The 27732-nt window shown below is 47.3% G+C and overlaps 1 protein-coding gene across 1 annotated transcript in view; it reads left to right on the top strand.

Moving 5' to 3' along the window:
* Positions 1-26975, top strand: part of LOC119443713 (probable ATP-dependent DNA helicase HFM1) — a 165996-nt gene extending 139021 nt beyond the window's left edge. Inside the window, exons 21-29 of the mRNA XM_049664490.1 lie at positions 1586-1669; positions 1756-1913; positions 2400-2497; positions 9586-9677; positions 10103-10181; positions 13326-13395; positions 14428-14551; positions 22031-22122; positions 26521-26975. Coding sequence (XP_049520447.1) covers positions 1586-1669; positions 1756-1913; positions 2400-2497; positions 9586-9677; positions 10103-10181; positions 13326-13395; positions 14428-14551; positions 22031-22122; positions 26521-26650 — 927 coding nt within the window. The 3' untranslated portion in view covers positions 26651-26975. The remainder of the gene's footprint in view (positions 1-1585; positions 1670-1755; positions 1914-2399; positions 2498-9585; positions 9678-10102; positions 10182-13325; positions 13396-14427; positions 14552-22030; positions 22123-26520) is intronic.
* The last annotated feature ends 757 nt before the right edge of the window (positions 26976-27732 follow it).

Here is a 27732-nt window from a genome sequence, read left to right as displayed (position 1 = left end):
GTATGCGCACATCGCTCTTGTATTGCGCCGTGATGGCAGGTTTTTTTACTTGTCTCTCGCCTTGTTCATTGTTGAGTTTCCCGCTCCTGTGTTTCTTTCTCGTGAGCCGCTATCCAGCCTGGATCTTGCATTACTTCGGGGGTGATGTCCTCGCCCTCCACCTCTATGACATCCATATCGAGCTGCGGTTGGGGTGCTGGGGTGTCACCTCGCCGGGGCCGGCGGGGTCAGAGGTCGTACTAAGCCGAAACAGGCATAGGCGTGGACGTCGCACAAAACGTTGAAAAAAGTGATCCACTTGCCAAATTTTGGTCCCACGTGGTCCTGGGATGTTTCGATGTTCGTTGTCGTAGAAGTTTCACTCGTTCCTTGCGAATTTCCGTTAATTTCATGAAAATTCTGCGGAGCGCACTCAGGGTTCCACACAAGAGCCACTTCGTCGTCGTCTTCTCTCCTCATATTGGGGAGAAATAATACTACAAAAAGAAGATTTTTTTTCGCCTGGTGAAAATAAAACTGTACGTAGGTACAAAGTAGCCACATACTGTGTGCATTTTTCTCTCGTGTGACATTTTCTGAATCTCCATTGCCCTTCTAATGTTGCGTCATTTCAAATGCGCCATTTTACCGTACACTTTTCTATCTTGTGACATTGTGTGTATCTTTACTGTATCTGTAGTGCTTATGGTATTTATAAGGAGTAATTTATGATGTGTCATTTTATAATGACTTTTTTACCTTTGTGATATTATGTGATGTGTGGTATTTGTCAGATGTGATGCATCTTTATGTCATCCAATGTGAAAAGGCGTAGCCTGCACCATATGTTCGTTCCCGCATCTCCTTATTTACTCATATCAGTAAAAAGAAGAAGAAGAAGAGAGAGAGAGAGACTGCACTCACAACGAACAAACTGCTGCCTCCGAATGCTTGATGGTCGGGCATGTACTGTGGGGGTGGGCATAACGTTATAAGTTGTTCGAACACGCCCGTGCGGCCTTGCATTGCTGCTATTCGACACGGAAATGACAGAGAACGGGTGGTAGATTTGAGTTCAATACGAGCATGTAGTGCAATGCTACATATTATCGTGATCGTGCAGTTTCGTTCAGGCATATATGTATAGCTGCAACTTTGATTCTAGAGATGAGTCATTGGCCATTTCCTCAATGTTGCGCGAGAAGAAAAAGACAGCCGTAACAAATACAGGTGTCAATGCTCCAGCAGATAGACGAACAGGTTCCAGAAGCACTAAGGGAGCGCGGCAAACGAAGCACTGGTGACTATTTACTAAAGCTAAAACAGACCGAAATGAACAGAAATCTAAGGGAATGCGTTTAACTGGTTTTTCCGATAGTCTCAGGATGAAATACAAAGGCCTAGCGCTGCTGCCTCTTCTAATTGAGAAATAAAGAAGACGCTGTCAAAAGCGGCCACTGATTGGATGGAGCGGCTGTGGTTACGAAATCTGGGCTTATGAATGATGATGACGACGATGATGATAGTTATGGTCACAGCGCCGACGCCCAAGAGCATGGCCGTTACAAGTACGAGCGTGTCGCCACTGTGCCGTTGCCTGCTGCAGATTGTGAACCGTCGCCCGCCGTTCGGATCGCGCGTGGTACTTGCAGCCAGGCGCATACCGAAGTACGAGCTGGACGTTAAGCAGGTAAGGACTGGTCAGTATTGCGCTTCAATGTACACGGAGTATACTGCAGTAAATCTTCAGGAACACCGTGGCGCCGCGTATCGCAGGAATCGTGCCGAGGGGACCAAGTGACGCTGTCTCTGCTGGTGCAACTGCGCCCTCTCGCGGAAGGCCGCGCAGGCGAGAGCCCTTCGCTGGACCTCGCTGCCGCGCACCTGGTCATCGGTGACGTGGACGACCGATTGCTCTTCTACCAGCGGATACTGTGAGCACGACTCACGATAGCCGTAGATATAAGTCCGCGGACGTGCCTCGCGCAGAGCATGACATCTCCGTCTATGTGGTTTGGCAGACCTGGCACATGGTGTTTTAAATAGTCGCGATAGGACGATTCAATTTACTATAGACAATAAAGCGAAATAGAGGCGCTTGTTTCAGTTGGTAACCGTTTATTAGATATAAGAAGGGCGGAATGGGAATGTGTTCATTTGCGCACGCGGGAGGTTGGTGGCATCAACTTGTTTTGTTAGTGTGTGTAATGGTCAGAGTGCAGTTGAAAACAGCGGAATAAAAGACAACGTGCCACCTGTGGAACCCGAGCTCACGACCTCCGCAGTCGAACGCAGTTATAGCAGTAGGCTTGAAATAAAATATCTGCACGAGCTGCATGACACCGTGTTAGCACATATCTGCGCGAAGCACTAGACGTATACAAGCGCTTCTTTGAGCGTGCCCTGTCCTGTCTGTCCAGGCCATCCCACATGGCGGCCGGTTGGGCTCGGCGAATTGCTCTGCGTCGGGCCGGCTCCGGGGACACCCTCACCATCTGCCTCGTCAGCAGCAAGCACGGTGAGGGGCCGCACAATAGCGTGGAGAGAGAGAGAGATAGCAGAGAGAGGAAAGGCAGGGTGGTCAACCAGATGTGACTACGGTTTGCTACCCTACACTGGGTTAAGGAAAAGGGGGAACAGAAAGAGAAAAATAGGAGCGTGGAGACTGTACACTACACCATGACAGGTAGTTCATGCATTTTTTTTTCATTGATTTATGGCACCTTCAGGGTTAAGAGTGAAGCATTATACTGGCGATACAAATCACTGGCAACTCAAGGATCTATCTGAAAAGGCAAATGAGGGAATTTTTCCCACTCCTCATTTGTAATTGTTGCCGTTTTTATATTGCATTTCATGTTATACGCAGATGCGCTGAACGTTGAACGTGTAAGTCCCATGTTGTTTTGATGTGGGTAAATAAGACAAAAACTGTTGATGCCATGTGATGTAGGAAGTGCAGATTACCGGCCAAGCCGCTCCTTCGCGGCTGTTTATGGGGGCCTATGGACATTGTGTGACATGATGCCGAATAAATTTTATTGAATTGTAAAAACAGAGGGGCAGAAGCTAATAATTACAGACAACAATACAAAATACAGGAAACACGGTTAATAATTAATTAATAATGCATCGTTCAGAGTAATAATACAACGCATGTTAAAGTGAGTCAATAAGCACGTAACTATAGGAAAATAAAGCAATGAAATAGTACCATGGAAATAACATAGTAAGCAGAATAACATATAGTAAGCAAGTAATTTGTCTGTCTTTATCACCATAGTTGAAAGCACGTGACAGGAAAGCAGACTGCTCATTCATCTCGTGGTTATGCACTATATCATCAGACGACCTCGAGAAGCTACTTGTCTCATGACTGCGATGGACATGAGCTCACGAGATCTGTGCTCTCAAAGGCTGCAACCAGATATATACTGCCACGCGCCTTCAACGAGGTTTATTGAGAGCAGCTGGGCTCTGGAGAAAACGGCGGCGAGAGCTAACTATCGAGCGGGGCGGTTAGCACGCGCAATTCTTTCTTCTTGCGCCTCTGCGCTTAACCTGTTCCCACTACTACAGGTGACCATATATATATATATATACGTGACACGATGAATGAAAGGCAGCCAGGCTAACCAAGGACGTTCCCGGTTGACTACCCTGCACTTGGGCAGGGGAAGGGGTTAAGATATGTAAAAAAATGAAAAAATAAATAAATCATAAAGTGGCAGTCAGTGTGAACACACAGTCGCAGAGGAATGCTCTCTAACACCACGCTTGCTCATTCAGTTAGTAATGGTCGGGCCACATTTTCCAACGCACGCTACACATGCAATGCTGCCCGGATCGGCAGTGCAGCACTACAGGTGTGTCCCTTCGCACGCGCTGCCCACAGGAAGCGCTTCTCATCAACACCACCGTTTCACACGCGCCTTCTCGTGGTCATCGAGTCTCTCTTCATGTCGGTCTACTTACGCCGCAGCAGACCTGCTTACTTAATCAGCTCATGTTTACTACAATTCATATTGCTACCAAAGCCGCTCACCTTACTTCGTATGACATTGCTGTGTTGCTATCGCATTCATTGCTTCACCCTTAGGGCGAAACTGTGACATTTTTTTTTTTTAGGGCGACTCGGATATGACTCGAATAGTGCCAGAAACGGATGGAATCAAATCAAATACCGAATCGAATATCGAATAGTTTTCGTATATCGAGTCGCCGTTTTTACAATTAATATAAAACGACGTTCACACCCTAGTACATTTCTAACGTTAGAAAATTCCTGTCGTTACATTGTACGTTTTGAAGCGTTGCTTACTCAACGCACAAATGGCACATTAGGAAGAAATAAGGAATTTGCTCGCATACAAATGACTCCTTGGAGAGTCTGAATGATCACTTTATAGTCGCTAAAGTCTGGCTTCTTGAGCGACGTAGCTTGCTCTGCTAGGTAGGATGTCACGTTTTATTCTGGCGCCATATGCCGGGGATGACATTTGTCGTTGTTACTGCGCACACTTGCCGTTCTGGAATATTATTGTATAATTATCCGAAAAAGATTCGTACTTGCGAACGGCGACTATTCTACTCGATTCAATGTTCGAGCGTTTCTAATATTCGGCCCACCCCTATATTCAATTCCTAATGTCACCGCTGTCACTGTACGCAGCCTTAAAAGTGAATAGCAACGACAAATATGAGCCAACCTCGAAGTTACACAACCGGTTCCTTATTCTATGCTGATACTCTATCGCAGCACTTCCCTTTAGCGCCGCCACAGCTCTGAGAAGTAGCTGCGCTTCATCAGCGTTGTTCAGCCACGATAAACAACAGTACCCGAGCGAAAGTGCTTATATTGAAACAACAATAAGGTACTGAGAGCCCAGGTATGATGTAATGTCACAGAAAAAGAGAAAAATGATGTGGCAGTATTTTTTTTCCTGCTCACCGTAGGCGACTGATTGGCTATTTTAGTTCGTTTTGTACAGTTGTACTAAAGCGAGCGTAGTTTTCGCGTTAGTGACTTCACTAACAACATTTCATTCACAGCATTCCGCAAGTTTCGTGCGACGACAAGGCTGTCAGTGAACACATGGTGACACGTGTGCCACCCGCTTCACCATCTTGTGCGCTGTCATCCTAACGACGCGCTTTCAACTACAACTGTGTGTCGATTAACATATTTGATCCAATTAATTGTTAAATTTTATTTGATTAATTAATCGATTGATCGGGTTTGTGGATTTACGCACATAAGCGAGAAAAAAATCGACGCTGGTGATTTGTCACAATGCACAAATTTTAGAGAAGAAAAAAAAAACGCGCTAATACAATCGACAGTTGCGTTTATTATTACTTGAACGACACTTTGCGCAAATGGACCGTGCCTCCTCCCTATTTCAAGCACCGAAGGAAAGTGAGATTCGTCTGGCGATCTCCCCCTTTTTTTTCGCTAAGAAAGAAAAAAAAATAAATAAAGCGCCGCACTCACAGAGGAATAGGAAAACTAAATATTTCGACTCGACAGATGTTTTTCGCAAGTGCAGCACGCATGTTTATGCACAGTTGCAACATTAAATTTAAAGTACCTTCTGGGGTTTTAGGTGGCGAAACTACGGTCTGATTATAAGGTACTCCGTAGTGGGGGACTCCGGATTGATTTCGGCCACCTGGGGTTACTTAACGTGCACCCGATGCACGAGTGTTCTTTGCATTTCGCCCTCATCGAAATGCAGCAGCCGCGGCCGGGAATTGAACCCGCGACCTCGTGCTTAGCAGTGAGACGTCATAGTTGGTAAGCCACCATGGCAGTACGGTTGGAGCTCATTCCCTTCTTTGCTGTTGAGCAAGAGAAGTGGGGGCGAAATCAGGCGCTTTGCCCGATTTTGGTCATGTGAGCTCAACCGATTAATTGCGATAAATATTAGTCACGATTAAAGCTTTAATCAATCGATCGGAATGCCAATCGGTCAATCTCCCAGCCCTACTCTGAACGAATGAATGCTTCAACAGGTTCTGTTTTCCTTTATTTAGTCTCGATCACAGAGATTTAGCGATCTTAGTGAGACGCGTCACTACGGGGCACGGTGTCAGAACCAGCGGGATGAGCAAGAGTTTATTTTATCACCTCAAAACCCTCTCTCGTGAGACAGAATAGTTAGAGTGGACTCATATTACCAGGGAAAATTGTCGCTTTCAGTGACATTGCGGAAAAGCTTCAGTTTCATTTTATTCAAGTTAATCAGTGGTGTACTTACATTCATAATGTAATATTCAGGAGGAGGTCCCAGAGCGTAAAGCTGTGTGGAGAACTGCTGTCCGTAAAGGAAATGTGTAGTACATATAAAAACAGCAATGAAAGAAATACAAACTTACAGGAGACATTAGCATTGGAAGTGCGTAGCTTCAATAAATATATTAAACAAACTGGAAACTAAATATGAAATATGTCAGTGACTGAATGTGGCAAAAGACAAGTAGAATATAATGCACCATAAATCACAAGTTCGTTATCCAACAGAAAATAATATAACTTGTTTAAAAGCAAGCAACGAAGGAGCCAACTTAACCTCTAACAGGAGGTTATTCCAAAATGATAATGCTAGAAAGTATGTGTTTCCCATAATTCGTTTGTATTATCGGAAAAAATGAAATTCACCCGCCGCGGTGGCTCGGTCAGTTAAAGAGATACGGACACGAAATCTGAAAATTTTACGAAAATGATTAAAATGAATCCTCAGTGTGTGATTACACCGAAAAGAAGTAGTCACTTAGTTCATTTTTGAGCCGATGCCTTTATTTTTGGCGTTTTTGTGAGCGCGCGCCTCGCCGCCCGACCCGCGGGAGTTGGAAGGCTTGACGTCACGGCACCCTCGTCGGATAGCCAGCCGGCTGGCCGCGGTCAATCGAAGTGCGCCGACGCCGCCATCGCGAGCGTGGATTCGAGTTCTGGTGTCTCTACCAGCGATGCGTACACGTCTTAAGACGGGGACCATTCCAATTTGGGAAGAAATATAACCGCTTACGGTTACGAGCCTTCCGCGTCAAGCGACGAAGAAGAGCAGGCGGCCGTGGAAGTGCCGGTCAGGTTTTCGCGAACCGTAGCGCGAAGATTTCGCTCTGCACCAGACACTTGTGCAAGAATTATTTGTAATTTCCTCTGTAAACTTGCTTTTCAAGAGCGCATGCAGGCGAGGCAGCTGCGGGGTACTTCAGCACTGCGTGGATGACTGAATAGTAGTCTATGCCGTTGGCGTGAGCAACTGCTGTGAGGTATCAGTATCTTTAAGAATCTCATGTCCACTTCGCCAGCTGCCCGACAGATGGCAGCACATGTCTGGCGTTCTCCCCAGTCTTTCCCGCTTTTAGCCTGTGGAGAAGCAGAGCTGTGTCTGTGTCTGCCCCGCTGCTATGTAGAACTGATCTCGTGAGTCGCGCTCACGCTTGCTAGCCTTGTATTGTTTTACTATGCTTTGCCAACATTTTTAAAGACATTACTGCCTTCGTGCCCAGCCTCGGGCATCTCACCCCAGCCTTGCCCTTACACTGCTCAAGAAGGCTGCAAGCGAACGAAAACAGTACCGACATCTTTTCGCCTCCTCTTTTCAAACGCGCCGCTGATCATTTCCGCCTTGCGTTTTCGTGAGAAGACCGATGGCACAGCGTCAGGCTTTAGGCGTTGCCTTTTGAGCGGCATACCGAGGCTTTTCAGCACAGCCGGGCTGGTCACATAATCATCGTCGACGAAGTGGTACGCGCAAATGAAGTCATTTTTTAGAGGTCTCCAGGTAGGGCGTGATGGCTGACAGGCAGGTATATCCAAAGTTTACGCACCTTCTCGTCTCTGGGAAACGTGTGCGACGGCGTGTCACGACCGACGATGCTGTTATGGGCAGTTCCTTCCGCCGCGACGAACGCGCAAATACCGAGCGACGACCGCGGGAAGGTGCATGTAAGACGCACCACCTGTGGAGCGCCGACAGGGATAATGTTTCGGACGGACGACGTGCGAAGATCGCCGAAAGGGGTTAAACAAACGCTGCAAGGGACCGACACCCCCGGAAACACTGCTACGGCTGTGGCCGACCTTGGCCGCGGGTGGGTGTTATGACGTAGAATTTCAGCTTCTGCCGGCGGCCGCTTGGAGGCAAGGTGCAACAAAAAATCGCAAAAAAGAAGTTTCTCGTTCTTTTTTTTTCAAAGCAGCTTGTTGTATTCGTCATTTTCAACAGTTCAACTTTTGTTCCGACGCAAAAGACCACCCTCCAACTTTTGTGTCCATATCCCTTTAATGTAAGTCACATCGTGTTTTTCATAGGTTCGCGCAGGCTCAAGGACTAAAAATACAGAAACAATACGTGCTTTTCTCAATTTTTTCTTGTCGCCGCGAGGTGGCGTCTCATCGCAGACGCGTCTTCCATACGTCATCCAGACGGTTCGAAACGCGTTCCATTACATGGGATCTAAGCTGTCTCGGCTGTCTCCTTAGCTGTCTGTGTAGACAGTATCCGATGTTGGAGAGATTTGGAACACCCCCATTATTCGGAGCCTATTCCTTTCCGCGATTTCTACCAACATCTCTCCACTAGTGTTCCTACAATCGATGCCATAGTTGCCAATTGCTCTTTCACCAGGCTGCTTTTTCCCCGCTTTTGCATTGAAATCGCCCATGACTACAGTATACTGAGGTTGCACCTTTCTCGTCGCTAATGCAACATCTGCATAAAGCTGTTCTATGTCTTCGTCATCGTGACTGGAGGTTGGGGCGTAGGCTTGTACTGTATGTTTATTCTATACCTCGCTATTCAGCTTTATTACGATGACTACTACCCTGATTAATGCTGCAGAGATCATCAATTTTGCCCGCTGTGTCCTTGTGGACTAGAAATACTACCCCGTATTGTCTCCTATCTGGAAGACCTCTGTAGCAGAGGACGTGGCCGTTAGTCAGCACTGTATAAGCCTCACCAGATCTTCTAACCTCACTAAGGTCAATAATATCGCAGGCAATGCCTGATAATTCCTCAAACAGCCCTGCTAAGCTAGCCTCACTCGAGAGGGTGTGCGTGTTGATCGTTGCCAGGTTCAGTTTCCAGTGGCAGCCTGTCCGGATCGAGAGATTCTTAGCACCCTCTGCCGCGTCGCAGGTCTGACCGCCGCCTTGGTCAGGTTCCGCGCAGCCGCTGGGGGCTGAGGGCCATGGGTTAATTGCAGGGGTCATGAGGGAAGTAGTGCCCGAATACTGCACTAGGGAGGCGAATTGCTGTTTAGGTGAGGGAGTGCCTTTGTTGAAGCTTTGTTGGCCTTCCTAATTTTGTTGCACCTGGACTAGTATAGCCCCACTGGCTCTCGGCAATTGTTTTTGCCGGTATCAGGCGCCACTCCAAGCCTGAAAATCTGGAGCCTGAAAATTTGAAAACTGGAGGAGGATTCGAACCTACGCCCTTCAGATTAGAGGCCGGGTGTTATGCCTCTATTCCACACCACCACCTCCCTTGAGACTACATTAAAGCAAACACGATACCGTCTAGAACTGCCGTCACTGCGGCTGACGCAAATGTACGTACCAACGTGCGTTACAGTGCGTGGTCGTCTTCTGTGCAGTGGGCGTGGATGTGAGACGCAATTTCATCCCTCGCTACGCCAGTGACAAGATCACGCTGCGCTCGCCCTGGATCGGGAAGGCCGAGGACGCCGTGAGTGGCTACTTTTTTTTTTTTTGTCACGTTTGTTCAGGACGCCGCATTTGATCCTTCCCAGCAGTCCACTGGCACTGACGCATGCATGCAGCGCTGCAATTCGCGCGGTAATTGCGAGCCAAATGTCGTTGGAAGTGGCGTGCAAGTGGGAGAGAGCCGAAAATGAAATGGCCCGCCTATGTGCTACATCTCGCTATTTGAACGCTTCGGAGATAACTTTCCATCCAATGGGTACCGCACACCTCTAAATCGCCGCCGTTATGTGTGTCGTGCGAATTCTAGCACGAGTTTTAGTGGCCGCCAGTGTCGCTGTCGTCGTCTCTCTATAGTATAGCCGTCTCTCCTGAACGTAAAAAATTTATTTGTTCGTTGAAGTACGTGAAAGAGAATATTATGTGGGTACTTTCAATCGTGTCGTGCAGGCGGCCAGCACGGTCACCACCGTCGCTCCGTCGAAGCCGAAGGCTACCGCCAGCCGTCTGTCTCGCGTGGCCAGCACAGGTGAGTAGCCCGTCTTACGGCCTTCAGGGTGTCGCGTCGCACCAACGGCCGCGTTTGCTATTGAAACATGGTTCAGCTGATGCTGCTTTGCTTTAGCAATTTTGTGCAGTACGTTGTGGGCCATCCCATAGCTTAGGCAACTTCAATTTGCTAACGACTCAAAGCACGGACGGAGGAATAGATTAATTCCCAATGAATCAAGCACAAAGCATACTTCAGGACTTTCCTTGCGTTGCCGGTTAACATCGGCTTAGTACCATACAAAATTAATATCGGGACATCTGTGAAAACCCCAGTCGCAATTTTCACTGATCCCAAATGCAACGTCGGTTATCAGCGTTCAGTATTATAAAATACTCTTTATAGCATAAATAATTATCGCACTTTGTTCTCTCCTAAAATGACGATTGGCATATCGCTCTCTCTTACATTCACTGATTAACTATTGTGCGCATAAGGAGGCACAACACCAAGGAATATTCAGTGATCAGGGTCATGCGAAACACACCTTATTTTGAACACACACACACGCACACTAGAGCTCTTTTCGCCAAAACAGCGTACTTCGGGATGATTGCTAACAGCTGTCGAAATGCGATGCTGGGATGGTTATTCAATTTTAAACACCTCGAGCGTACGAGAAACCAGACAGGAAACCATTTTCCCGAACAAAGTGTACGGCCGGGAAGTTTACACCGCTTACGCACTAACCATGGTGCTTCATTAATTCGGCGAACAATTTTTTGTCACTGATTTAATTAGTCACATGTGAGTTGATCTCATTTAACATCCGTGTGCATGGTATATAAGTTCTACTTATTTTATTTGTGCCTTTTCTGCGTGCATAAACACTCATTGCTCGCTCTAAATTTCTCTCTCTTGTGAACTGCTTCTTGCTATTGTTTTATCTGATATAGGTATATAGTGGTGAGACTTCATTTACATACGGGGGGTCCCATCCAGCGTTAGCGACGGTTTAAAAATACTCGCCATAGGACAGGGGAACAGCGCAAAAAAACACGAAAGTCAAGAAGGGTGACACACACCAGCGCTGACTGACGACTGCATTATTTGTTCAGAAAGGAACACAAATATATACTTAAAGAAGAGTACATCACTGCGCATGGCTAAAAAGAGTGACACCGATTAGATTTCGTGTTTTTTGCGCTGTTCCCCTGTCGGGGGGGGGGGGGGGGTGAAGGGGGAGTTTGCACCGACCAGCCCAAGCCTTTACGGTGTCGCTATAGGAGGACGCAACTACACCATGTTGTTGGTCACTTTATGGAGCAAATGACACACTTTTTTGCATTCCGTCAAATTAGTCAGATCATTAGTCAAAACTAATTAATCGAGCCTCCAAGTATCGTATTTTGAGAAAAACTTCCAATGAAAAAATTGCCGATGGCTCTAGGAAAACGTCTTATTCAACAGTACTCCAATTCGTGCCGATTGTACTTGTATTTACATGTACTTTTTTTTTTCGTCAAACGTGCCACGCATGAACGAACGGCGCTTTTAGCCTATAGCGCGCTGCCACTCAAAAACGTCACAGGACAGTGACGCAGGCGTTGGCTTCGAAATTCACGCCAGCGATTTATATGCCGGCTGCACTGTCGAAAGCAACAGTCGCGGCTGCATACGATAGCGCAAGCAAAAAATAAAGAACCCGAAAACATCGCCGCCATGTCATTTTCTCTACGGTATAGCCTACTTGCTTAAAAGCGCGGTTCATTCATAAGCAATTTCGCGGTCTTTCGTTATGACGCGGAAAAGAATACTTGCGTATTAGGTGTACGTACGCATTTAAATGCTACTAATTGAAACGTTTCCTAGGACGCTCCATGACTTCCTGATTGGAATTTCTTTCTCTAAATTTTCGAATTATGACGTTGATTAATTAATCTCGACTAATTATGCAGAGAAAAGAGAATGCACAAGCTGTGTTACTTTCTCCATAGAGTGCCAACATTCTTTTAGTCGTATCCTCCTACTGCGCACGCAGAGATCTTCGATTCGAACCTTGCCTAAATTTATCTGGGGCATCCTGAATACGTCTTAATACGTGCGTCTGCATGAATGTGTAAGAAACGCGCAATTATTACACATATAGAGTGCATATATGTGTAGGGAGATAGATTGCAAGTCTCAAGAGAGCCTGGAGCACCACTATACGACCTCCGTCACCGCGAGGTCCATTGTTGCGCGGCATCATCGTGTTGCTTTGGTCGACATCCCGTAAAGTTGACCTTTGCAAAAAATTGTTCTCCTATTAGAGAGACCCAAATCGCGTTTCTCCACCAAGTGTCCGATGTCACCTATGAAATTACTCACGCCAACTACGTCGACTGCTGCGACTAACAGTGACCACGCCGCCAGACTCAAGCCCTACCACTCTCCACACCCCTTAACAGCACCGGGACGGCGCTTTTGCCGCCAAAGGGGGGTAGTATTATGATACCATCGACAGACGCTCAACAGACGAGCCGCCGCGTCGCCGCGAGAAAAACGTTGAGGTGTCTGGGCTCTTGGCGCGAGCGAGTGTCTGTATAGCGGTCTGGCTGCAGTGTAAATAGAGCGTAAATAGTCTCTTTGGTCTCGCACTCCGCACGGAACAATGTTGTTTAATTCCGGTCAAATACAGACTGCGTTCACCTGAAATTAACAGAAGCTACAAAGGAAACAGTTTCATGCCGCTTTTAGGTGGCTGCAAGCTTTTTCCTGTCATTAACCTTTTTTCCATTTTTTTTTACCTGCGAATTTACGCAGCATTGATTTGCTTCTGACAGCATACGAATATAGCTCACTTCGCTTGACGACAAACATGTAACAGTATTCAGTGGAATATGAATTATACGAATCTCGTTGAGTCGCATAAAATATTCACATCGAGCAAAATTTGTGAATGCAAGTGAAGTTTTTGTGTTTAAAGCACGAGAATAAACCAAAATAATAAAGAATAAACAAGCCGCGAAAGGAAAAAGTAAAAACAAATGCAGTGCTTTTCTTTTTACGCTGTCTCCCCGTTAGTCCGTTTCCTAAGCTTACAGACTTGTTTTTACGCATGCAGCGCTTCTCTTCGTCTCTTAATATAACTTATAATGCATTATTGCATGGTCACTCGCCCACATTCTTTTTTTCTTTCAGGCAAGGCGAAGAATGGCAGTGACATGCTGCCTTGCAGCGACATCCCCGAGCCACCGACAGTTGGAAACGAGTGAGTTGGTCCTCTCTGTACCAGTGGTTTTCTCTCGCCTTGTTCAGGCAAGGTCGTATAGTGCAGTGCCTGCCAGAGGACACTTAGCTCTTTCAATTTTATGGGCGGTAATTTGTGCGTGTTGCTCGTTGTCGTAAACCACAGGTGGCGCCCGTCGCCACGTCACTTGCTAACTTTGATTACCTCGCATCGTGTGTACGTAACTCCGCCAGAGTGAAATCTCCCTTAATTTCGTATAGGCACGAAAGCGAGTAGCTGCGCGTAGAGACGCACTTGTGTGAACGCACTTCGCATTACCACTAGGGTGTGGTGACTGCGGACAGTCAGGATGGAAGCAACCAAACCGAGAAATGTGCACTTTTTATCGGGATACCCTGTGTCCTCAGAAGAAGGAAGATGGTACAGTCAATAATCGGGAGTGCGAAGGAACGGAATGAACTGTACTGCGTTTAAATGTCCGCGAGTAATACTTACGTTGCTCTTCTTAGGGCCGCGATAAATGTGACCTATGGCGCTTCCTACACCCTTATCAGGTGAGCCACTGTCCAACAGCGCCGTAACCAGTGAAATTTAAACCTAGTCATGTTCTATGTCTGCTTTATCCGTCTATTAAATAAGACCTGCGAGACAACCCTGTGAATGAGCCAGAAATGCAATTCTCTAGTTCATCAGGTGATATTTATAACATTAGGCACCATTAGGCAGACGAACAATAAATGTGTGTCACAATAAAGGTACGTTTTATTTCTAAAGGAGAAAAGAATTAAGAGGTCGAGCAACCGAAGCTGTCACTTCAAGCGCAACTCACTTCAAGCAAGCAACTGAGTGGATGCTTGTGGCCCCAATTCTGCCCCAACGATTCTGCCCCAATGCTTGTGGCCCCAACGAACACGAAGATGTAGTTGGTTGTTCAGTGTGACGGTACATACAGAGGAAAGCGGCACAGTGCTGCCACGGAGACTCGCTGCTGCCGTCTCGACTTTGCGACAGTACACGCCATGCAGATCACCCGTAGCCATTGTCGACTCGCAGGCAGCCCAGCACGAACGACGGCCGTGCGGCGGACGCCTGGGACCTGCAGTACGACGACGCCGAGCTGTGGCACTCGCTGGCTGGCAGCGACGCCTCGGTGGGGAGCAACCTGCCATCGCCCGGGGTGCGTTCTATGGCCGCTACCTCTTTCTTTCCGTCGCACGACGAACTGCCTCGGGCGGGTCTGCAACGTGCTCGTTAAAGATTCTGGAGCTTAACGTGCCAGAACCACGATATGATCATGAGGCGCGCCGTAGTGGGGGGCTCCGGAAAAATTTTTGCCACCTGGGGTTCGTGCACGCAATGCACGGTACACGAGCGTTGTTGCATTCCGTGCCCGTCACAATGCGGCCGCAGCGGCCGCGATTGAACCGACTAGCTCGAGATCAGCAGGGCAAAGCCATAGCGACTATAAGCTACCGCGGGGGATGCAACCAACGCCCTCGTGTCTGGTCAGTTCTAGGCTGAGTGTTTCTGTTTAAAGTTGCATGCGCGGCAGAAAGACGTCCTCTCGCCACATATAATGGTCGAAGACGGGGATGGCTGAGAGGGACAAACCTCCAATGGCTCGCGGGTAGTCCCTGGCATAGTGACTGCCGTGGCTATGCTGTAGTCGACGCTTTTTTACAGCGGAGCTGTTAGTGCTAGTAGAAGCTCACTGATAAAAAAAAAGAAATAAGAAAAAAAAAGAGAAAAAACAGACATGTTTGCACGGTTATCTGAAAAAAAAGAAAAGAATCATATACATTCAAACTTTGCAGTCTGTGGGTTAATAAGGAGTTAATCGAAAATTACCAGACCCTCGTTTTCGGCCTGTTTAGAGCCGTTGTGTGAAAAGCTATAACAAAGCTTCTCCGCTTACCTGCTGGAAGGACCAAATACCGCAACAATTTCATACTTAGAGGAAATGGAAGCCAGGTACCGAGAGTTTTATTTGTGTAAGTTAATTATGTCCTATGAAAAAAAAAAGACGAGGACACCTAAGCACTTGTTATAAGTTATGAATGCGAAAGCGTTATTTTTATTTATTTATTTAATACATACTGCGGACACCAAGTCCATGCATAAAATACAATATTAGGTCACAAGAAGTAAAACAACGTCAATACACCAAAATGCTGCAACAATACAGCAATAATGCTGATACAAAAAGTAAACAATGGTGATAGAACTGTCATAAAGGCAAGTCATTCCAGTCATTAATGGTGCGTGGAAAGAAAGAGTATTTAAATAGTTTCGTTAGGGCAAAATAGGGGGTTACAGATTTTTGATGATGTTGGCGAGGAGGTCTCGTTACTAGTGGACTTACATACAATGCCGGGTCGAGTGCAAATTTGTTTTTAAGTAACCGAGAAAGAAAGTGAAGCCGTAATTTTTTTCGACGCGATTTAAGCGTAGGGATATTATTAGGCCTCATTAGTTCAGTTGGTGGGTCGAATGTCGAAAATTTGTTGTAAACAAACCGGATAGCCTGTCTTTGGATTCGTTCAAGTTTCTTTACGTTACATTGAGTGTAAAGGGATGTGACAGGTGCGCCGCGTAGTCTCGATATCTGTGCTTACTGTTCGGTACACGTTACGACGCCTCCTCGCAAATACGAACTGCTGCTGAAGAAGCGGTTAAATCAGCCAACGTCGGGCTCAGCAGACCGCTGTGCAGAGAGCAGCACAAGCCGTAGCTCGGAGTAGACGCCGGGAGGAGAGTTCACTTCGTTCTCGGGAAAACGACGCAAGGAGACTTCGCCACGAAGACCCTCTAGTGTGTGCTGCCGAAAATGGAATTCCGATGGAGCCGCTCCTCCAGCTTACGCTGTGACTGGGTGCGTGTGCCGCGCAGGCCTGTGACTTTTTGTTCCGGTGGCCGTGCACATACAAGGTCCGCTCGTGGAGGATTAGAAAGCCTCCAGAGCCACAATAGCCACCCCGTGCGTTTGTCGGCAATAACGACGAAGCCAATCGGAAGCGCTGTCACACTCCGTTCAATCGGCTCTGCAGCGAAGCCAGGCCAGCGTTCTGTCTTGCGCTGCTGGAGTGAGCGTTATGCGTACAAACGCTAGCGTTCCTGCTAAGCAGTCGCGTGTATACACTGATCAGACAGGGGCAGACAGTAAACCTCAAGAGCTCAGCAAACGCGGATGGTTTTCAGTCGATTCCATCTCCGAGCACTATCACTATTCGCAATGCACACAGATGGTCGCGCCGCGTAGTGGCCAGCGAGAGAAATATTTCAAATAGTATCCGCACAGTCAATTGCACAATGTTACCATGTGGCTCTCTATGCGCGGGCGCGTTTCTGTTTTGTTAACAGCTTCTGCATACGCCATGGAAGAAAAAAAGGGTTGCGTGCCTCAGTCCACCACCCGAGCAGCGAAGGATGAGATAAGCCTTCGTTTGTTTCCGCTGGACGCGTAAAAGAAGTCGGCGGTGAAGCTCCGGATCGGCAATCCAATGAAGTTTGTAGCGCACACTTCGTCGCCGAAGACTTATTCTGGAGCAACATCGGTTAGCAGAATGCTAATCGTTGACATTGTTCACGAAAGCATAAACATTACGCTTTTGCGATGAGGTAGTTGTAGCTTACGTGAACGGCACGTTCAATGCGGCACGGAAAGACAAGGTAACACATTCGCGCCGATGCCTTACGACGTCCGAAAGCTACCGATACAGCCGAATATTTGTAAATAAAGCTGCCCAAACGCTGTCGCAACAGTTGATTATTTGTAGAGCCATCTATAGGGAGCTGATGTCTGGTTTTCGAGCGTAGCTGACGGAGCGTAACTAGGTTCGGAGCTTCGCGCCGATCGCTAGCTTTGGGGCATATTTGCTTGCACTGACCTTTTTTGATTGATTTCAAAACAAGACCGGTGGTGTTTCTCTGGCTTAAACCGAAATGAATGAATGAACTTTTATTTCCCTTTTTAAGAAAGGGGAGGGGCCGGGGGGGGGGGAGAGGGAGGCCTGTGTGCTCCAGTCTTAGCACCTTGTGCTGCCAGACGTCCGCCTACCAGTCGTGGTAGGCCTCCGCTACCTCCTCAGCCCACCTCAGGACTCCGTCCTGCAGGGTGGGATCGGAGCTGCGCAGGGCAGTCTCCCACAGCTCCTCGCTACTAATTAATGGTTTGAGGTTGCGGGGGGGGGGATATTTGATGGGGCATTTCCACATTATATGGGAGAGATCTGCTGTCTGGACAGGGCAGAAGCGACACTTGGGTGTCGGGTATGTGTCGGGAAAGAATAAGTGCAAAGTGCGTGGGGTAAGAAAAGTGCGAGTTTGTAGTTGGCGCCACAATATTTCTCTCTGGCGCGTGCTCGACACAGAGAGAGGTGGATAAGTTAGGCGTTGGTGTTTGTAATGTGTGCAAATTTCATGGAATGTGATGAGTGCGTCTTTATTGGTCTGTTGTTGGGAGTCATTGGCTTCTGGGGTAAGGCCCACATTTCCGTCCACTCGGTCCGTGAATCCTCGAGCAGCGGCATGAGCCATTTCGTTGCCTGGTAGTCCTTGATGTGCTGGAGTCCAGATGAGAGCGATGTTGTTTTTTGGCGGGTGAGCGACTAGTAGAGAGTGCGCGAGGTTTGTAATGTAGCCGCTACTGAAGTTCCGGATAGCAGTCTTCGAGTCACTGATGATGACATCGCAATCAGGTAGCCCCGATGCGAGTGCAATGGCGGCCTCTTCTGCGTCGCCCGCTGAGGTGGTCCTGACTGATGCTGAACGAACAGTGTTGCCCTGCTTGTCTACGACCGCTAAAGCATAACGATGTTTAGTTTTATAGGCTGCGGCGTCCACGTAGTAAACTCCTTCCGCCTGTCCATAGCTGCGTTGTAGCACCTTGGCTCGAAGTTTCCGGCGTTCGACGTGAAATTCGGGATGCATGTTTCTGGGTAGGGGTTGGATGTGGTATTGGCCGTGTATGTTCGGAGGAAGTTGATGTCGCTTGTTCTCGTTGAGTGGTGGGGCGTAGTGAAGTTGTCTCAGGATCTCACGCCCAGCTGCAGTGGTGGAGAGTCTGTGATATTGCGATGATAGATGTGCTTCGGTTAATTCTTCAAAGGTATTGATTGTGGCTGTGGCCATCACCCTCTGTGTGGATGCTCTAATCGGAACACCAAGAGCGACTTTGTGTATCTTGCGGATCAAGCAGTTTACAGTGTCCGCTTCCTTCCTAGAGAGTGAGAGATATGGTAGTGCGAAGGTGATTTTGCTTAGGACAAAACCTTGGATGAGCTGAATCAGTTCCTTCTCTCGAAGCCCTCCGTGTTTATTGGAGATCCTTCCTATGAGGCGTAGCGTGTTACCTACTGTTGTTTGTAGTGCTTGCAAGGTACGCTGATTTGCTCGGTTGCTTTGAAGGTGAAGACCTAGCACCCTTATCCTGTCTACCTGGGGTATGGAGTGCCCTTCAACTGTGAGGTCGATATTCGGGGGCGATGTCCTGAAGCGTCTCGTGGGGGGCAGAAGGAGAAGCTCTGATTTGGTGGGGGAGCACCTAAGGTTCAAGTCGTGACCTACTTGTTCGATCTGGTCAATGGCTGCTTGGAGGGTGTCTTGGATGTGCCCGTCCGAACCTCCGGCCATCCACAGCGTAATATCGTCCGCGTACAGTGAGAATCGGAGGTCGGGAATCTTCTTTAGAGCGAAAGCTAAAGGTCGCATAGCCAAATTGAAGAGGAGGGGGGAGAGTACTGCCCCTTGGGGCGTACCAGTGCTTCCTAAACGTATCTGACCTGATTGTTCGCTGCCTAATTGGAGCGTTGCAGTGCGCTTCGTCAGGAAGCTGCATATATAACGGTAGATTCGCTCTCCACAGTTTATACTGTTAAGTTCGCGTAGAATGGCCAAGTGTGACACATTATTGAAGGCTCCCTTGAGGTCGAGGCCCAGCAACGCTTTTGTGTCGCGTGCGTCGCTCGGTTCAATGATATCTTGTTTGAGCCTTAGCATGACATCCTGGCAAGAAAGAGACTTGCGAAATCCAGTCATTTCCGAGGGGAAAAAGCGATGATCTTCGATGTATTTGGAAAGGCGTAGGTGGATTACGTGCTCCAAGATCTTCCCTATGCGTGAGGTGAGAGAGATGGGATGGAAGTTATCAATGTGAATTGGCTTATTCGGCTTAGGAATGAAGATCACCTTGGCTGCTTTCCATTGTTGGGGTATCTCGCCCTCTTCGAGACAGTGGTTGTAATACTCGGTGAGTTTGCGTATGGATTGCTCATCGAGGTTGCGAAGCGTCTTATTTGTCACAGAGTCTGGACCTGGTGCCGTGGTAGTTCGCACTTGGTTGAGGGCATGTCGAACCTCCGCTTCTGTGATGGCGCTGCAAAGTTCCTCATTGGGTTCACCAGTATAGTCGGGCATGGGGATTTGCGTAGGAGGGGGCATATGTTTGGAAGCCAAGTTACTGAACATTGTCGGCAGGTCCGCTGCATGTTCATGTAGCAGTTTATTGATCTGGTGGTCTCTCCTCGTTGCGTGGAGTCAGCGGAGGCCAAGCTTGCTTCGATGCTTAAACCGAAAACGCTGCACTCTAGCCGTAGCGTTCGTTCTAGATACGAAGCAGGCGGGGAAGCCTGGCATACATGGCCGGCAATTGTTCCGCCTGATCCTCCTTTGAGTTGAGATCAGGGGTCGATGAGCCCTGTATCTCGCAGCAAGGCTATCAGCAGTCGTTGCGCTCTCTTCCTGATTGCCGCGGGCCCTCCGGGGAAAACGACGTCTTCAATGGTCCTGTGCGTAAGACCGTTCTTTCGCAGGCTGTCGACCATCGCTTTTCTTTCTGTGTCAAACTGCGGGCTGAGCCTAATGAAAATATTCTATGCCGCCAATGTCACCAAAGAAGGCACAAAGTGGGGAAGCGCAAAGCCCAGTCTTGAATAACCAAGCTGGGGTGTACGCGGAGTCGGTTCTGATGCGGTGCAACAGCGTCGCTTCTTCGCGAGTAAATTCATGGGTCATACAATAACAAGCACGCACGCACTTCTCGTTATGCACCCTTTTGATTATGCAGTGGCATTCCGCAGCAGATGAGAATACAATTTGAAAAATAAGAATACACTCGGTGTGCGACGAGAAAGATGAGAAAAAGCCCGGCGTGCTACCACGCGGATGCCGCAGTCGCCTATTCTGATACTCTCTCGGTCCGCCATCATGGATCGCCTCGCGCGCCACCTGCAGTTCGTGTGCATTGCGAATATTGAGGTGCGACGGGCCTGCAACGCCGCTGGGAAGTTGTTACTCGAAGCTCCACTTTGCCAAATTGGCCTGGGATTAAATATTCTTGTAGTACTATCGTTTGGTGCCTCGACATGGGGCTATAGCCACGTGGACGTTTGTTGCGCTGTGTTTTATTTTCAAAGGAAATAATTTTTTTGTAGTTTTTTTGTGTATTTAATCATCTTCTTTGTTCGCGTAATATTCCTGTTTTTCGGGTCTTACCTTTATTTATCCTGTTAGAACACGTGTTTCTCGCGCAACCTCTTGCCACCGGATACTCGGGCTGCTCTCTTTGGGGATCGCGCCATACATGCGAATCATCATCATCATCATAATTGTCAGCAGTAAATTAGCTTAGAACTGGAGGAATCGCTGAAGTCTGCTGATGTACCGGCGCATATTTAAGAAAAAAATACAGATATTTAACGGGAGTTCCATCGCAAGTAAAGTAATTCTGAGACACTTTATCATAAGGCGTTCGTAGTGCGGGTTTACGATTTGAGAACTCGGGAAATGTTTTGCTTTACATACATATAGTCGCGGAGTACTTCAAGCATCGTACTTTTGGCATTGACACACTGAGTGTTACGTTTCCGAGCAGTTTTTGTCGGAATAACTGCTCCGCTAAGAATGATGAACTCCGTGTTATCGAGATGTCGGTGACAGAAACGCAAACAGACTATAGTGAGACATGATTCATGCCACATAGAACACTTCGCCAACTCCCAATACCATAACGTGCGCTAATTATTCATCAGATCGGTCTAGAACAGCAGAGCGTGACCTATGTGTAAAGGGCATACGATTAGAATAGTGAGATCATCTTCTGTTCCACTACGATATTGGGTTTTCTGAATACACGTTCGTATGTCTTCAAAAATAAGCAGTGTTTGAGAATGTGCATTATGTAGATTACACTTCGAATCATATAGTGTAACGTTGGCGTTGCAAACTGTTTTTCAGCATGGTGGGATCCGCAAATGCAATATAAACTAAGGCAAACGTTGTCAGATTCATATAACATAATTACTCTGGCTAAAAGCGCAATGTATGTAAAAAATCTGCCATTAAATAAATTTGTATATAATTCACGTTCTTGCGCTGTTTCCCACGCCTGCTAAATCGGAACCAGCCAGCCTAACGTCGCACACTCTTTCAGTTCGTCTGCTTTTAGCTTTACTCTGACACCTTCGCTGAACAATACTGAACGCTCTTGAAAACGCCTGCACAACGTCTTTAAAGCATCTACGACTTCGCAGGCATCATAAACACAAAGTGCTTTTGTGCCCTGCCTCGGCGTGGGCAAGCTGTGGGTATATACATATACATGGCTACATGCAATGATTGTAACCATTGCGCCTTTCGCTGGTGTCAATTTTATTCGCAGTGGAACCCAACGGAGCCTGCAGAAACAGAAGAGAGAGCAGACGACCTTTCTCTCGCCGGTGCACGACGTCATGACAGCGCCACAGACGCCACGTGAGTGACCTTCCATTGTGTCGCACACTGTGCAGTAAGGCACGGGACTCGCGCCGAGAAAACAGTGCGAACTGTGCTACAGTACTAGGAACTGTTCCCAGGAGGCACTGTGATGCCCTGCGAACGCAAGCACAACAGTTGACGACAAGAAAAATCGCTTATTTAGAAATATAAATCGGACGAAGTTGATATATATACTATATATATATATATATATATATATATATATATATATATATATATATATATATATATATATATATATAATGCATGCGGTTGCAGCTTACGTGAAAATATTACAAAGTTTACCAGGGTCCTGAAAATGTCCTACTCACAAATTAGTGGTATATATACATTTGGCCGCTTGAGATGCAGTTTACACAGGCGCGATATCCATTTGATACAGAGCTGCGGATCTGTAAAGCTTATGCTTCTTTCATTTTTTGTATTTTACTTACTGATTTTCGCGAAGTTTTGCAATAGATACGAGACCCTAAATTAAAACTCTACTGACTACAGTCGGTATAAAATTCAGCATACTCTCTTAAGTAAAATCTCTCTTGAATCCACCCAGTGGTTGCCTATTTCTACTTTTTACGTGTATTTGAATATGGAAATCTGAGTTGGCTCCGAGCTAAAGTTACCGCGACTGCCGTGCTCCCGTCAACTATACTGGACATTTGTGCTTGTGTGCAAGATTAATTAACCCAGGGAGTGTTAGCCAGCAGCAATGACGTTCACGGCGGCCGATGTGAAGCGTTCAACCGCAGGCGTTGCATATGCATGCGTGCATATAGGAGCAGGCAACTGGCCAATAACCCCTCGTACACAACCTCATGGCATCAATGTTGCCGAAGTGAAAGTCCTCCCTATACAATGAGCGTGAAGATTAAGGTAAGCCGAGAGGCTCGAGTTCTCGTTATTTACAACCAGCGGTCACGACTATAGGAAGCAGCCATTAAGCAAAGAATATGTTGGCTTCCAACAGTTGTAACTGTAAAAGGAAATGCAGATCCAGCGCACATCTTAAAATCTATGTGACGCGAAGCTTTCGTTAAGCGGTTAACAACATGCTATATACGTCGCGGGATCGAATCCCGACCACGGCGGCCGCTTTTCGATGGAGGCGAAATGCAGAAAACACCCGTGTACTTAGATTTAGGTGCACGTTAAAGAACCCCAGGTGGTCGAAATTAATCCGGAGTCCCTCACTACGGCTTGCCTCATAATTATTTGGCGGTTTTGGCACGTAGAACCTCATAATTTATTTTTTTAACACGCTATGAATTTGCCCATTTAACTGCTGCGTCTTTGATGTGAAAGAAACTGGCACGCGCGCATGTGCTTTCTCGCGCACCCGCGCTACGCATTGTGACACACGTGGTTAAGAAGTACACGTGTCGATTGTGGCTATTCTAGTACACTGTAATTGTGGCCTATTAAGGACAAAATACACGTACGCTTGCCGGCGCGCGAAAGCTCGCGTCCATGCGCCTCACGCATGCGCAGATGGCGCAGGAGAGATCGCATACGCGTCGAAGCGTGGCGCGAGCACAGATATATTCTCGGGACTAATATCGGTACTCTGGCTGCGTCACAAAGATACGAAACGATGTCTACCAAGGCGGAAATAGTGAGCCAAGTGGGCGCGCGTCTTGTAGGTTCGAACCGCCATTCCTAACGAGGCGCTTCAAACGCAAAGCGCGCGACCTCTCGCGCGCCGGCACGCGTACGTGTAGTTTGGCCTTTACGCTCCAAATAAGGGACACGGTTTAAGGGAATCGGGAACAGGCAGTCTATCAGTGCAGCAGAAAGTGCCTTACGGCAAGTTTCGACGATTTCCTTCTGCAAATCCCAAGATATCTCCGGTACTTCACCGGAGGTGGATGATGCAACTGTGTTTGGAATATTATAATCAAATCAAGAGCTGCTGAGATGCACACGCTGAATGTGCGTGTCTCCTAGTTTAACAACCGTTTACATTAAATTGCATTCCCTTCCTGTTAAAGCGTGGTTGATGAAAAAGAGGTTGTTTTGTATACCTTGGTTAACCAACTTTCGTCTCTGCTCGAAAACTGGGACTATTGACCGTTGTTCCATGGATTGCACAGATATGGTGTTCTTTTGGGACATTCTACAAAGGACATTAAAAAAACGACGTAGGCATTACACCTCATTCAATCCGTTTTCTACCATTTAAGTACTGTGGCGTGGCGCCCTATGACATCTTTATTTTTTCGGGACTAAATTATGTTTGGCAAAGTCGGATGTATGATAGACACGCTGAAACTCGTAGGTATAGAAGGTTATTTTTCTGTGAAACTGTATCGTACGTGCGTACAGTGTGTATTCGACGCGAGAGCAGTCGCCAGAGTGGATGTTTTTTATTGGATGCACGTGTTTGTTGGCCTTAATATTAAGCACATGCTGGCTTAGAGCTTTGCATACCTCTACGTTATTTCCATGTAATAAAGAAGAAAAAAAACGCAATTGTGGCGTAATGGTTATAGTACCGGGCTGCTGTGCTGGAGGACCATGGGGTACCAATTAAGGTTCGCTCCCACCATCGCATACGTAATTCAGTTATTTATTTAAGCATGAGCTATTCGGCAAGACAGCAGCAGGGCCCAGCAGCCATGGCCAGGAAAATCCGTGAGCAAGGATTCTCAGAGAAACCTTCACTTTAAAAATGGAGTCCCTTGGTTCCCTTTAACAATATTGTCACGTTGTAGTGACGATGAAGAACCAGACAGTAGCAACACTGTGAGTCACGAATTTATAGCCTTATTGGGCGAACTTGTGCCCTGAGGGACAAGCGACACTCAAAGCACAACACAACGATAGCGGCGAGAAGATTCAACGGTCGTCAAAATAGAATTTGTGGGTCAAATGCGTCGGATATATTTATACGTGACTCATCATACATTCCAGCGTAATTGCTGGTGATCGAGTAAGTTCTAGAATGTACACCACTATTCGAGTCACGCACGCAATATCATTGGGCAGATTATTTCGCTATAGAATGGATGACAACATTCTAGAAAGATCCGATACATGATGGCTCACCCACCGTGGTTGCTCAGTGGCTGTGGTGTTGGGCTGCTGAGCACGAGGTCGCGGGATCGAATCCCGGCCACGGCGGCCGCATGTCGATGGGGCGAAATGCGAAAACACCCGTGTACTTAGATTTAGGTGCACGTTAAAGAATCCCAGGTGGTCGAAATTTCCGGAGTCCCCCACTACGGCGTGCCTCATAATCAGATCGTGGTTTTGGCACGTAAAACCCCATAATTTAATTTAAATTTTTTACACGAAGGTTCGTCTTGCACGTGTACACGTGTATATATTGTTGCTTATCTGTCGCAGCGAAATGCGTAGTGACTATGAAAAACCAATTCACCTGTCAAGAACCATAGACAATCTGCCAAGTCCGCCGCAGCGCGCCACAGCGCGATTCCCTCCCCTCCCCTCGAAGGACCCTGCGGTTCCCCTTTATCCTAATAAATGCTTTATATCTCAGTCTCTTTCCCCTGGTGTTCGGCCAGCTGTGACAAGCTGTGAGCGCCGAAGAATGACGTCATGCGCCACCTGTATTCCTATGGGCTCCTAAGGTGTGACATTACACCGCCTTAACCCTTCTTCGTTCTTCCTCTCCAACTGTGACGTCACACAATTTCTTCCTCCTCTCCCACGCCACGAGGTAAGCGATAGACGCCGCCGAGTTATCGTTCGCATGAGCGTTCTAATGCTGACGCATTGATATAAAAATAGATGTCAATCAAGGTCGACGCGAAAGAAGACAAGGTCGACGTTGATAGTATATGCATTTGTACGTAATGAAATTGGGGCATTAAAAATTATTCAGCATAGTATTTTTGCACGATGTGCTACATTTTATTCGTTCCATTGCCAGACCTTCTTCTTTTTTTCGGACCCCTTATTTCTTTAATTCATGTTCTACGCGTTCGCTTTTTTTCTTACACGCATGTACACCAATGTTGTCTTCTTTCGCATCGATGGATGACACGCCTTCCTTCTTTTTTTTTTTTTTTTTTTGCTCAAGAGGCCAGATGGGCCGATCCCGAAGATCGGTCTATAATGCAATGCGGCTAATTTTTTACTATATTGGCAATAATATTACCTACTCTGCGACCAATTTTCGCTCCTTGTCTCGTTGAGACGTACGTTTTGATACCTTTTGCGACTCGCTACGACGCTCTAGTGGCGCAAAAGGGTGGCTTTTTTATCCAGAGTCCAGACAGGTACCCAGATCCCACGCCCGCCAAACCCCGTGAAGACCTTGTCTTCAGAAACTTGGCGATCAATAAGGAACGCGCAGGGTGGCGGCGCTTGCCGGTCGAAAAGTGACCCGAACGACTGGTGTGTGCTTGCGCGCAGGTGCCCGGCGCGTGTGGCGGCGCAGCATGCGGACACTGCTGCCGACCAGTGGAAAAGCGCGGCGGACGATCTGGATGCCGTGGTTGCCGAGCTGGCGCGCCGCTACTTCCCTCATCTGCTACCTTTGTGAGGGAGCTCCCGGTTGCGAGATGGGCACTGGCTAGCTGGCATGCAGCTCGCATTTCAGCGAGCGCAGTTACGTACCACCGGGATAGGTCTCTTGGCGGTTTCTGGCACTGTGCATAGACCGCAGGTCGTTAGCTGCTGTTATTGATGTTGATACTCCAATAAACTGTTTCGGACCTTCAGCTGACGAATGGCCTCGAGGTAGGTACTTGAAAGAAACCACCTGGCACGATGCGCTGTGTCATGATTAAATCGATGCCGAGTTGACAATGTAATCTGAATAGTATTGTGTGTGTTTTAACACCGTGTTGGTAAGAAAGAGCTCGTTGTTGCTGCTCAGGGGTCGTTATAACCACTCTCTTACGATACAATAAATGGCACGTGCGCACTTCACGTGTACTCATTGTCTATCAAAAACCCGTCTTAATCTGCACGTGTTGACACGTGCAGCTCTTGATTCCGTTCGACCTGCAGCCAAACCTTAAGTATGCTGTATAGTTGGATACAACTTAAGTCTGCAGTGAGGCTGTTGCCAACTACTGTTTTTTTTTTTTTTTTAAGTTGTATCCGACTATAGTGAATATGCTGTGGCCAAACGTTATGAGGTACGAGTCTTTTGTGTAAGCTCCGAAGTTAAACTTTAATCTATAGATAGATAGATAGATAGATAGATAGATAGATAGATAGATAGATAGATAGATAGATAGATAGATAGATAGATAGATAGATAGATAGATAGATACGAGTAATTCAGAAAGTAGTGCCTCCAAGCCCACTACTTTGCCAATAGAACTACAAACGTTTTGAATTCGTTACCATTAATGCGCTGATGTTTAAGCTATAGAATGTCACGTGCCTCACCTTCCTATCTTATCTCGTTCCAGAGTAATCGAGCAATCTATGGCATCCAGTGGTGACGTCCGGTTAAAACAGCGGGCTGTAATTGAATTTCTGACTGCGGAAGGTTGTGGCTTGCGTGGAGATTTGGTGCGGCTGGATTTTGGTCTTTCACAGTCCTTGCCCACCTAGCTCCGCACAGTGCTGACGTCAACACAGGCATCCCCGTAAACTGCAGTCAGACGGCGA

This window comes from Dermacentor silvarum, chromosome 3 (genome assembly GCF_013339745.2).
Source record: "Dermacentor silvarum isolate Dsil-2018 chromosome 3, BIME_Dsil_1.4, whole genome shotgun sequence".
Classification (NCBI taxonomy): domain Eukaryota; kingdom Metazoa; phylum Arthropoda; class Arachnida; order Ixodida; family Ixodidae; genus Dermacentor; species Dermacentor silvarum.
The sequence above is the reverse complement of the archived record's forward strand: the minus strand, read 5'-3'. Positions and strand labels throughout refer to the sequence as shown.